This window comes from Channa argus, chromosome 16 (genome assembly GCF_033026475.1).
Source record: "Channa argus isolate prfri chromosome 16, Channa argus male v1.0, whole genome shotgun sequence".
NCBI classification, from domain to species: domain Eukaryota; kingdom Metazoa; phylum Chordata; class Actinopteri; order Anabantiformes; family Channidae; genus Channa; species Channa argus.
In genome coordinates, this window is record NC_090212.1 from 10,847,018 (window position 1) to 10,859,821 (window position 12,804).

At 42.6% G+C, this 12,804-nt stretch overlaps 2 protein-coding genes across 5 annotated transcripts in view; one reads left to right on the forward strand and one right to left on the reverse strand.

Annotated features, from left to right (window-relative positions):
- Nucleotides 1-4,996: 4,996 nt before the first annotated feature.
- Nucleotides 4,997-11,535, reverse strand: six4a (SIX homeobox 4a). The gene is made up of 3 exons (XM_067479070.1): nucleotides 10,657-11,535; nucleotides 8,373-9,067; nucleotides 4,997-7,365 (listed from the first exon to the last, which is right to left on the reverse strand). The coding sequence occupies exons 1-3, from the start codon at nucleotides 11,388-11,390 to the stop codon at nucleotides 6,752-6,754; spliced, it is 2,043 nt and encodes a 680-aa protein (XP_067335171.1). The 5' UTR covers nucleotides 11,391-11,535; the 3' UTR covers nucleotides 4,997-6,751.
- A 967-nt stretch (nucleotides 11,536-12,502) lies between these two features.
- Nucleotides 12,503-12,804, forward strand: part of mnat1 (MNAT1 component of CDK activating kinase) — a 30,938-nt gene continuing 30,636 nt past the window's right edge. For 2 of the 4 annotated variants that reach the window (XM_067479078.1, XM_067479082.1), the window contains exon 1: nucleotides 12,505-12,698. In XM_067479078.1, coding sequence (XP_067335179.1) covers nucleotides 12,610-12,698 — 89 coding nt within the window. In that variant the 5' untranslated portion in view covers nucleotides 12,505-12,609. Of the gene's footprint in view, nucleotides 12,699-12,804 lie in introns of all 4 variants that reach the window. The other 2 variants (XM_067479081.1, XM_067479080.1) reach the window with 2 other exon arrangements.

Sequence of the window (12,804 nt, forward strand, 5' to 3'; positions counted from 1 at the left end):
TTTTATGAGGTGATATTATTTAAAAAGTGATTTCAGTTCATGCTGTTGCGCAAGACTTTTTTTCTGGGGAACCTGCCAAAGGTGTTATGAGCCATATAGAGCAGCTGTGGGGAATCCACAACATTAAGCGTGTGTGTGTGTCTGTGTGTGTGTGTGTGTGTGTGTGTGAGAGAGAGAGAGAGACACACAGAGAGAAAGAGGCTGATGTCAAACACCATGGTCTAAGCTTGCTGCACAAACTTGACAAACATCGAATACACAATATAGTCCATACTGTTAATTCAACAGCTTTTTCCAACATTGATTTGTGTCAAGCCATCATTTTATTTTCCGCGGATGAAGACTCATTTTTTTGTTCATGGTAGTTTAGAAAATTAATATTACACAGGCTGCTGTCTAGACAGATAAACAATCTCTCTATTTGTTTGCAGTCTTACATTTATTGCCTGCACCATCACGTGTTATTGAAGAGGTGCTTCTAGCCTGTAGTCTGCATTTATATTTCAAGGATTAAACGGGCACCGCAGTGGCTCCAGTGTTTTCTGTTGGGTGAAATACTAAACCAATCCATTAGTAAATGAGTTCTCCGTGACACTGGTTCTTGGTGGTGCAGTTGCTGGTTTGTGCCATATAGATCACGTTTCTTTATCTGCACCAGAGTCTGAAACTAAACTCCCCTTCGATATTATATATTAAGAAACAAAACTCGGCCATAAAATACCATTAGACATAAGCAAATGCAAGCAAAACGTTTTATAAGATGACCCCTATACTGTAAGTCGTTTTACTATATAGATTAAAGGCTTTAAATGTTAGTTTTTGGGCGAAAACATCTCTCTGAAGGTCTCCTCTCTGGAACATAACCTGTTTCTAATTTCCAACAATGTAAAATAAATTATAAGCAAAAATTATTGTTAATGATAATCAGGCTTGGTTTTCCCTATTAAAAATGAAACATTAAATGTTAAAAACTAATTGTCCATCATCTACCTTTTATCAGGACATAAACGTCGGTTTTTTTCCTGAATGTTTGACATGCGGCTCAGTGCCTGAAACACCAACTACTGTTATTCGATTAAACCTGCAAGACTCTGGAGTTAATTCAAGTACTTTACTTTATTTTGGCAATAGTGTGCATTCACTTTTTTAAAATCAATAGGCTGTCATTTGTAGCTAAAAGTCTATGCTTAGTATTTCTTTAAAAAATGCAAAGCCTTGAACTTGCACCATAATTTTCACCAAGTAAACATTTTCTAAAGTAAATTACTGCTTTTTGTGCGCAACTACAGACTACTTCATCATGGTAGATGCTTCTGTGGCTCCTAATGTGCATGTTGAAGTGTAGGTCTGTCCTTGGTGGACACACACGCTCTCAGACCACATTAGCTCGGGGTCTAGCTGCACTCGGCCTGTGTAAAACCTCAGTGCTTCAGTAAATGAGCTGTCTGATGAGCAGCTCTCGGGTTTCTCTAATATCTCTACCACATTGCGCCGCGCCTCCTCCTTTAACCCGAGCAGCCCGGGGGGCGAGATTATTTCAAGATGTGGACTCTCTGCCTCCGCCTATGCCACGGCCAGGCCCGGGCTCTTCATACCCCGGCAAGTAATGCAATACTTGGGGTACACCACCACACGTTACTCTTTTCAAAATGTGACATGCAGGGAGCGGGGATTCCTCATTCTTGTTACAGGGTTTTTCTGTTCATAAAACAGCTTTACTGTTACCTTCAACAAAGAACTAGATTTGGGCTGAGGGTTGACACAGCTCTGGGATGCTTCAAAGTGTAGTCACTTCTATGTTCCCGTAAACTCTCAAACGAGTCAGAATATTTTCACTTCGAAGAAATACTGAATTATTCCACTTCAAGAAAGCCATAAAGACACGAGTATAGAAACTCCTCATTAATTGACTTACTGGTAGAAAAAGTCAATCTCCCATATTGCTTGGAATTTGTTACACAGGCCTTCACTTTGGGGAAAAACACATAAAATGTGTCAGTGACACTGGTGTCCAGTGGGGGAGAATGAGAGAAAGAAAGAGGCTCGACTTAAAACACCAGAAAACACTTCATAAAAATGTCAGCATCAAAAAGCTCGCGTTTCCTACCGGGGGCTTCGTATTTTTTTGAAAATATGGAGGAAAATTGAAACGAGCACTGGCTCACTGAGCAGATGGTTTTCACTCTATCTGAACCTAAAGTGCTATTTCAGCTGTATCGACTGGAACAAAGCAGTTTAAAATAAGTTAAAAAAATGTCACATTTGTTTTTTTTTTTCTTCAGATGTTTTTTTGGTGACACTGCAAGGGTAGCATTTACTGCAATAAAAACAAAGAAATATTTCAAACAGAAGAACTATTAAAATAATTTGTCTTATAGGTGTAATTTACTAAAATAATTATTTTTCCTATAGACTGAAACAAGTAAAAATATTACCATTGGACATTTTAATTTACTGCGCATCAACTGACAAATTAATTAATACAATCAACAATTTGCCGCTGGCGTATAGAATTTGTGCCTAATTCAATATGTCCTAAATGTGTCTTTAATTAAGAGTGGAAGCGGCTCTTTCAGTGAGGTGAAAGGCAGTAAAAAAAGCAGCTCCTTCTCTCAAAACAAAACACAACTGTTGACATGAGTGAGTTAAATGAAATTGGAGCTGCAATTATCAGCTTAACAGAGTTTCCTGTCATGTTGGAAAATTAGACCTGATACAAATGCACCCCCACCCCCCTTCAAAATCATTACGCATTTCCTCAGAGGGCCACCTCCACAAATATGCAATTACGGCCTCGGCTTTTTACAGTTCAATGCTCGGTAAACACGCCCCGGGCGTGTAGATGAAGATATTTGTTTTAGGGAAATTATTATTAATATTTTTACCACAGGGCTGGAGTAAATAAACAAAACAGGCGGATGGACAAACACAAGAAACGTTTCAAAGGTGATGCGCAGCTCCCCGAGAGTCTGCTGGCAGGGAGGGGGCGCCATGACAATGCGATTATACAAGTTAAAATTTAACTCCAGAGAGGGTGAGTCCTTGTTTGTGCTTTTGCGAATATGAACGTTTGAGCGGTCAGACAGCTGAGAAGCAGGTGTGTGTGTGTGTGTGTGTGTGTGTCTGTGATGTTCACTGGTCGCATGAGGCCTCATCTGCTCTACTCCTGTTACAAAGTGGTGTTTGACCGCTGTGGTGTGGACATGACGCTGCCCCCCAGCTGCTGCCCCTGTGTGTCCGTGTGTATCAGACACACAAACACTGCACACTTAAAACTGTCCTCATGACTTATATTTTCTGTCCTTGTAGTCCAGAACCAACCAGTGATTCATGCTGGTTGCATCTTCTCCTTCCCACACTGAATGATGGAGCAGACATGTGCACATACCTTCTACTCTGCCAAGCAACAGCTAGGGAGGTAAAGGAAGGCTCCACAACTTTGAGGACATTTACGGTATTTGCTTTCTATCTTTCACAATAATCAATTACTTTCCAAAGACCATTGCAGCCAGTAGTAAATTTTGTTTCTCCCAGGACAGGCCAGGAACTTGGCCAGTAGTGGTGGGTCTGTATGAGCAAGCTGGTACCCGCTGACCCCTGCCCTCTCATTAGTGGGACGTGGAGCAGTGTAGTACCATGCTCACCAGGTCATGTTACATATGGCTTGCAGTCTGCTGCACCGCATTAAATGTCAGCTTTGAAACCATCTGAAAGATCAGAGGTCAGTGTTTTTAATAAGGCCAGCGTTGTGGGGGAGTTCCCTCTTCTTTACTGCACACCGAACTATGTTTTATGTTGCATGGTTAAAATTGTAGGCAAAAAACATGAACTGCAATTTAGATATGGGAGTGTCCTGATTTAAAAATGTGAAAAGGCAAAGAACTTTGTCGATTCTCCATGAAAAATGTACAACACACCTTCCACACAATTGCGGTCCTTTCCCTGTCTGATTTATGGGCACTATACCAAAGTAGAATTTGGAGTTTTCTGGGACCCCCTCCCCGTGAGATCCACAGACCATAGGCTCCTGCTGCAAATGGCATATTGTTCGGGGCTTCAACAAAGCTTTTTTCACCCTCTTCAATATTACAGGAGGAGTTACCTGATACCTAACAATCAGCTAATCCACTGCCCTTGGCGACGAGGTCACCTGTGCACAGGTAACTTTATCCTGGTAGACTCTCTCCCCCTCCCTTTCCCGCCAGACTCTAGCATTGTTTTCTTCTTCACTTGGCTGTGCCTCAACAGTGAGCACAGACAAACAAGCTTTGTTTATTTAGGTCATCAGTTAGATCATATATAAGGCCTATACTCCAAAACAGACGTGACATGAATCAAATTAAATCCCCTTTGGTTCATCCAGTTTGTCTCCGCCTTATCTCTTCTTGCTGGTTTGGTCGGGTGCCCACTCGGTGAACACATCTATAGAGTGGAAATTCATGAATTCACAGAAAATCCTCAAGAGCCAAGAAAGGGGTGTATGTTCTTTTTAGCATGCAGGCTTAGGGTCTGTGACTGACAGTGGCTCAGATTCATTCTCCCTCATGCTAAAGTTGGGGGGTTGTCCGGTCTTCAGGAAGGCAAACGGCCATCGGTTTGGATTGAGCTGTAGGGAGCAGACCCCCCACCCAAAAAAGGCTTTACCTCTGGAAATCTCATTGCTGTTTATTTGAATTGCAGGGGATGGGATGAGAAAAGGAGGGCTAATGAAATCCAGGTTGCCTGGCATGTGCAAACGATCACTGCAGGTTTGCAGAGAGCACCATCAGGCCTGCTGGATTACTGCATGCCCTTCCCCACCACCATCACCCATCCTAAGAGTTTGGCTACACACGACTCCTAAATGTTGGAAAGACATTTTCTTTTTTGCTTTTTTTCAATCTTAAGTTCATTATAGACACGTTATCTCCTAAAATCTTGATAGCTCATACTTTAATTTTAGCAGCAATTTTGAAAGCTAAACGCAGAAAGAATTTAAAGTAGCTTTTCAGTTTTTATAAATATAAACTTTTATTGCAGTATGGAGATTTAGAAAAATACATTCACATAATTTCAGATAACAAACATATAATTCAAACAAACAAAAAAAAAACCTAAAACAAATAACCATCAGTTTACTAGTTGCCCGTGTTTTTGGTAAATGACAATAAAGCACTGAGGATACTTTCAGTTAACTCTCCATTCAGATTGATCGGCTCATATCATAAATCCTGACAGAGAAATGTGTTACTAGTGTAGTAATATGAAGATGTGAGATGAAATGATATATGTGCATAGTGTGACTTGTCTGTGAGTCTGAAATGTGCTATTATGGTCATGTGTATGACAGCGAGGAATTAGGCTTCTGTTGTGAAAACCACCAAAAAGCACTTGACAAATGGACTTCACATTCTCCCGTCTTCTCCTTCATCTGGCACCAAACAAATATGCCAGGGATGTCGGCAGCAGTGAAGGTAAATCTCTGGATACCACTGCCTGTACGCCAACACAAGAGCTATGACCGAGTTTACTATCAGTGTTATTCACAAAACAAAAGTAAAAGGCACTAGTGTCCAAAACATTATGATGCCATGCAAAGAGAAATCTTTACAATCCCTCTCCATTTTAAAGTTAGGAGTATAAAAAAAGAGATCTGTCCTCTTATTTACTTCTAACCTCTGTCCCTTTGCTCCTTCTATGCTTCAAAAGCATACACACAGGTGATGTTTGCATCTGGCTTTATAGAAAAATATCATTCATTATTAGTGACATTCGGAGAGACACATCAAAATGAAACACAATATAGTATAGCATCATCAATTCTAGTTAACATACTATGAGCTGCAGCATTATAAACAAAGACGAACAAACTGGTGAACAGACAACGTGACCTTTCAATCAATCGTTGTTGTCTCAGTCCCACCAGAAAAGTATGAAGCTTGGAGTTGGAGTTTTTGCTGAACTAGTGTGCATTTGTTGAGGTCTGTCACATCTGACAATCCCTCCAACACGAAGGCGCTATAAACATTGTTATGTCCTTTACAGTAGTGCAAATGCCAAAACAGACTAATGCAAATACATGTGTATTTCATGTAGCAGAAAGGCACGTTTGTCTTAACTCTAGTACCATTTTCAGGACTGTGAGTTCTTTTGGTATGATATAATGCACAAAAGCAGAGTTTTGCCGTGACTTGCGGGGTATTAAGATAACTTAAGGTGCTTACTGAAGGACACTTTTCCCGAAATCAGCAGCTGTTTATGACTGAAAACCTGTTATTCTCTGTATGTGTGTGCATTCCTTCAGTTAAGCTAAGCTGTTGCTGTTTATCTGTCCATTTTCACAGAGACCCCCCCCAACTGAATGACCTTTTTGGTTTGACCCAGATGACGCATTTAGTTTGGAGGAACATCCTGGTCACATGATTCAAGGCATTCCAGCACCTGCTCCTGCAGATCAAATCCACTCAGCAGGAAGTAGCAGGTGTGGTCTATAAAAATGCACATTTAAACATGGCTCAAACACATACAGTGACTTCTTTTAGCATGTAATGGTTATAGTGTCTCATCTTGCAAATGGGGCTTTTAAAACATAATTTTTTCCCTCACAAAGGGTCTCCCTCTGATTCGAGTGCATTATAAAAGTCAAATGAAGGCAAATAATTTAACATTTAAAGGAAATGAATTGTAAAAAAAAAAAAAAAAAAAAACACACACCCACGCGCACACAAAAGTAAAAAGATTCACCATATCACTGCTTGGGTGGACATGAAGGTTAAAGGTCAGCCATGTCTTCATCCATCTGCACTGTCTGTAGTTTGGCTAGCTCCTTCCCCTCCACAGCCTCCATCTCCCCACACATTGCTCGCACCATCTCATTCACGCCTCCCGAGCCTGAGCTGTCAGCCTTGCTCTCTGAAAGGTTCATGTAGTTGCTGTTCATGCTGGAACCCATCAGGTGTGAGGAGGGGGGCCCCCGGACCTCATGGCTCCCGAGGTACTCTGTAGTATGGAGGTGGTGACTGCTCAGGTCTGTTTGGGCCATCAGGGGCGTGCTGACGGTGAGCGTGGTGTAGACCTCTGGCACGGGGCTAGATGAGCTGACAGCTGTGACCTCCGTGGATGAGGGGGGACCTTGGCTAGAGGGAACTTCTTCTGAATTGGGGGTGGTGTAGCTGATCTGACCGCTGGGGTCCAGATGGAGCCCATGGTGATATGGGGAGTAAACACCTCCTTCCAGAGGCTCCTTCTTGATGCATGGCTGGCCAGCATTGCTCATGCTGTAGAGGACTGTGCTGTGGTGCAGAGACGTCATGGTCAGCTTGTCCTGCTGCTCGAAGGAGCTGTCACTCGAGGAGCTCACTGCTACATTGTTCATAGACAAGGTACCTGTGGTAAAACAACCGTGGATCAATAAACACAGTTTGACTGCACTAGATCCCATTCCCACTCCTTGATTCCACTCTCATTCCTGACTATATTTTACATTTCACTTACAGCAGGCCTTGGCCCCCAAAATTACTGTTGTGTATCTCACACAGTCTGTGCTCTGTTAGTTCGACCCTGTGGTGCCCCAGAGAATGAATGCAAAGGCCTGCCAAAACTCAACAGCAAGCTGCAATTTTCTGTTTTTCCTTATTATTCATGCTTGTGCAGATTCTCTGCTTTCTGTCAAAGTAAGTGCCGTAATGGCTTATTCCCTGTTTGCACGTTTCTTGGCCTCTGATTGTCCGAAACTGATTTCTCCACCTGCTCTGCAGATCAAAAGTGTAATAATGATGAATAATGGTGACTTCAGAACTTGTTTTCATTGATCTCTAGAGTTTTCAAAGGACCACCTCTTCTGTGTGTATGCATGTGTGGCCTGTCCCTGTTTCTTCTGCTTTGTGTTATATGTAGAGTGAGCCCTGTGGTCTACAGCTCAAACACAGACAAACTAAGAATGAGACAGCTCACATATTATGGGTGGATGTTAGCATCTGTTGATGAACTACCAGTGACATGTAGCATTAGACTGGATTCATTTAAGGAGGACAAAGGGCCCAAGTGACTTCCTATCAAGCCAGAAGATAGGAAGTAATAACACGAGACAAATATTGACTTGATAGACTAATATATAATACAGAGGTAGTTCTAATTGTTCCTAGTCTTAAAAGGTGCATTGATGTAACAGCATTATTTTAGAGTAATAGTGTTGTATTGAGCTGACTCACTGAGTAAGTATAATGAACAATGGCTGCCTCTAAATGTATAAGTTCTATATCCCCACAGACCACATCTCTTACTCCTGTTAAAACTGTGTTTTACTCATCAGTTGTTTGGTCAAAATAATGTAATATACGATTGTGTGAATGTTCAACAACAAATGTAAATAAGTAAATGTAATCTGTACCCACCTTGTTGTGTGATTGTTGAGGCAGAAGAGACAGATGAAAGCTGCAGCGGAGGAAGACCTACATCACTGTGGAGTAACGTACTGCCATCACCATCTGACACTCCACTTGGTACCTGGACCAGACTGTAACTACCCAACTGCAGCGGACCTGAAGAGGAGCTGAACGTCAGCACAGATGAACCCCCATTTTGGGCGGGCAGGCTGTGAACCCCTTCCATCTTCACATCTCCTCCATTCACACAGCCTGAGTAAGGGGTGTACTGTATATTCGAGTCCTCAGCAGAACTGCCCAGTCCCTTCTCTTGTTCTGTCTGCATCTGCATGTCCACTCCAGAGCCCCCCATCAAAATTCCTCCAATTGGCCTCAGAGAGTTGAAGGCCAAGGGCTGGATCCCCAGATTGAGCCCATTGAAGAGGATGTTCCCGGGTGTGTGGAGGTAAGATGATCCACCATTGTGAAACACGGTGGAAGAGGTGTTACTGGTCACAATACTTCCATTGTAGAGACTGCCACTGCTGGATCCAGGGGGCATTTTGATGTCCCCTAACTGCTGGATGACCACTCCACTGTCCAGAGAACCTGTTTGAATCCCATGGGTAATCACCCCATCTGAGGAATTGGACAGGGGCCGGGGTGACAACTCCTCCTGGCCTTTACTAGACTCATCCTCTGTGCTGTGGTTTCCATCAGATTCACTGTGAAATCCGTAAAGGAAAAAAAAAAGAACAAATGATGAAGGGGGGTCACATAAAAAAGAAAAAAAGCATGAATCATTTATGGTTCATTTTTGTTAGAGGGTTACAAGGTTTTGAGCCAAAATGGAACAACATCGGAAAATGTTTTTTTTCCTTTGCAAGTTTTTATGAGGAAGAAGACACACTTCTACTGTTATTAACTAGAGTATTGGTGTTTGTTTCCTTTCCACCCACATCTTGCGTGTAACCCACAGCACATTTGTTGCTGTGTTTTTACAAAGCTTTGAAGAACAGGCTGTGTTTGGCCCTCACATGCCTTATAGAGAGCGGCACTGACAACAACCAACCAACATCAACAACCGTGAAACCATTTGGCGCAATAAATTCTGGTGTGACAATATGCCAGCGCTGGTTTCATGACAGAACAAATGGCTAAAACGATTTATTTGTCATTTCTTGTCAAAACCCTATTTTGTTTCAAAAGACTGATTAAAACAGCTGCATCTATCCCCCCCCAAAAATTAATAACGTTTTTATAAAGCTAACAGGTAAGAAATTAAATCACTGTTTTAAAATGATTTCAGTCGAAAAACTCTTTTACTGTGTGTGTGTGTGTGTTTGTGTGTGAGAGTGAGTGAGTGAGTGAGTGAGTGAGTGAGTGAGTGAGTGAGTGAGTGAGTGAGTGAGTGAGTGAGTGAGTGAGTGAGAGAGAGAGAGAGAGAGAGAGAGAGAGAGAGAGAGAGAGAGAGAGAGAGAGAGAGAGAGAGAGAGAGAGAGAGAGAGAGAGAGAGAGAGAGAGAGAGAGAGAGAGAGAGAGAGAGAGAGAGAGAGAGAGAGAGAGAGAGAGAGAGAGAGAGAGAGGTCACCTCCACCAGGTGTGCGTCAGCTTTGTTCACAGAAGAGGGAACATGAAAGAAGGTAAAATTCAGTGTGTTTGTTTGGAGGATTATGAAATGAAACGTAGGAGCTGATGGAAGATCTTTTTTAGGTGGGGGAGGGTGATCAAAAAAATGATTTATGTAGTGGACCAGGGACACACGCACGCGCTACCGTTTTTGTTCGTGCACACACCTGAAAACAGAAAATTATAGTAACTTTTCAAGTCACCTACTGAATTGTTTATTGTTTCATCAAAGTCACTCACTTTTAAGGTCTGACAGTAAAAGCGCTGGAGTGTGGAAGTCACTGTGTTATTTAGTTGCTTATGGTTTCCATGCCCCTTAGCACCAACACACTTGAAACCGGATCTGAATGGCAACAGCTTCATATTTCAAAACATTAAAAGCGTGCTCCAAACCCTTTTACGCATAGTTTTTGTTTCTTAATTAACCTAAATAATAATTCACACTGTCGAGTCTTAGGTGGGTCTTATGTGAAACACACCAAGTTTTGTCAATCACTGACATTAGTTTCAATGGCTATACACTGGGCGTCCTACCACGAAAAACAAGCTCTTCATACTTTATGATTAGTCTGCCTCCATTTGAATGTTAATTTTACGCACATTCACTTAGAGGCATTTTTTAAACATTTTGTTGTTCATGTAGTTTGTGACTGAAATACAAAAATTGTACCCTGTGTTTCCTCACCTTTTTGATTGTGCCTCGGACGGATTTCTGTCTCTCTGCCTCCTGTTTTTGAACCAGTTGCTGACCTGAGTTAAGGAGAGTCCTGTAATCTTGGCGAGATTTCTTTTCTCCGCAGGAGAGGGGTACCTATTCTGATTATACAGATCCTTCAGCGCGTTTCGCGACCTCTCCTTGAAACAATACACAGTCTCCTCGCCGTCCCAGATAGTCCTGGGGAGAGGGTACTTTCTCCGGATCCTGTATTTGTCCACGGCGCCCAGGGGTCTCCCCCGCGCCTTCTCTGCCTCCGTGTACCGGGCCTTGTACCATAAATCTTGCAGAAAGGTGTGGTTGGACGGACTGAAAGTGTGGTTCTCCAAAATACTGTACAGCTCCTGATACCGAGCCTGGTGGAAAGCAACCAGGGCTTGTGCTTTTAGGATGCTTTCGTTGCCGCGTAGCAGGTCACTCTGTGGCAGGGACCACAGGAACCTGGCCAGCCGGTCTACATTGCCTCCCTGCTGCAAAGCCTCGCAGACACACGCGACTTGCTCCGGGGAGAAAGCCAGAGAGGAAGCGGCGCTCACCAGCAGCTCCGTGCGCACCGCGTCCGTGTTGGGAGTCGTGCGCTCCATGGACAACTCCGTCGCGTCCAGTGCCACAAGCTTGATGCACTCCCGTTTATCCATCTCCTTCACATTTTCTCGCTTGATGTCATTTGCTGTTGTGACTTCTCCGGCAGAAGAAGAAGACATTTTTTGTTCTAGCCTTCCCTGGTAAAGTCACTCCTCCCAACTCGATCAGGTTACCTCCTCGCCATGCGAATGCGATCGGATATCTGACAGCAGCTGTAAGTAGATACGTCTCTCCCCCTTTCTTTCCAACGTGACTTTTACTCTGCGGGGACTGGAGCTGGAAGGAGACGCACTGGGGTCTATCTGCAGGAGAGCCACGCTATTGGCCGCCGAGGGCCCCATAAGGGAGGAGCAAGCGGGATTCAGACATGAATGTTTGATTTCCAGCTGTCACTCATGTAACTTCCAGTATATATCCCCGTACTCACCTGTACAAGGTGAGTGCTTTGGGATCGTAGGAACGGGATATCCTGTTGACTATATTGCCTTTATCGATTATATAGAAACAGAAAAGCTAGAGCCGTTTTAATCCAATATCAAGGAGTGGAATTCCAACGGTGGAGAAATACTGGAAAATCTGTCCTACATTATCAATTAAACGCCAGACTCTCAAAGTGAATGTTACTACGATAAGGGCATTTTAAAACTTTCAGTACATTCAAATTATTAAATGTGCTGACCCCATCATCAGATTAGAGAGACAAGTTACAGTACGATTCAAGCAAATTGTCAGAGAGAAGATGGTAAACGCAATATTTCTGTTTTCTGTTCTCTGAGTTAGAGAGAAAGGGACATTTTACCTCGCCATCTTGTAAATTGTTTAATTATAATGTTGCTGTGGAGTCCTAACACTATAACATTCCTTATCAGTTTAACACATGGAATTGGGCTTATAGAGCAATAGCCTACATCTGCTTTAGGGGCCATAGTCTCTGGACTGTGGCTATATAGGGACTATATGGCTATACATCCATCATATCTTGGGAACAACGTCTAGGTTGATTTTGGGTTTTAATTATGTTTCAGTTCAGATTTACATTAGATTATTAGAAGACAATTGCACATAAAATGACAATTGTTCTAAAACACATTATCTCTTAACACAACTTAGTAAAAAAGTTACTCAGTTTTTCACCTCAGACTGTAGGGCAGGGTAGAGTCTGCTCCACAGTGTGACCACCGCTGCTTCAGGGGTCATTATTCAGTAGGAACGTATTCTATTAGCGCGGTTTCCCGTCGGACCACTTCTGCGTAACTCAGCATCTTGCCGCTTTGGAAGAAATAGCTCCTCGATGTTGACATTTTTTTAAGTTTGTTATTTTGTGTTTCACAGACCGAAATGGACGACCAGGGGTGTCCGAGATGCAAAACAACCAAGTACAGGAATCCGTCGTTAAAGCTGATGGTAAACGTCTGCGGTCACACGTTGTAAGTAATTTTAACTGACAGTTAAACACAACGGTGTTTATCATTTAAACTGTACAAACATCCACCTCAGCATACACTAAACATGATTTTAAAACTATTTCCACAT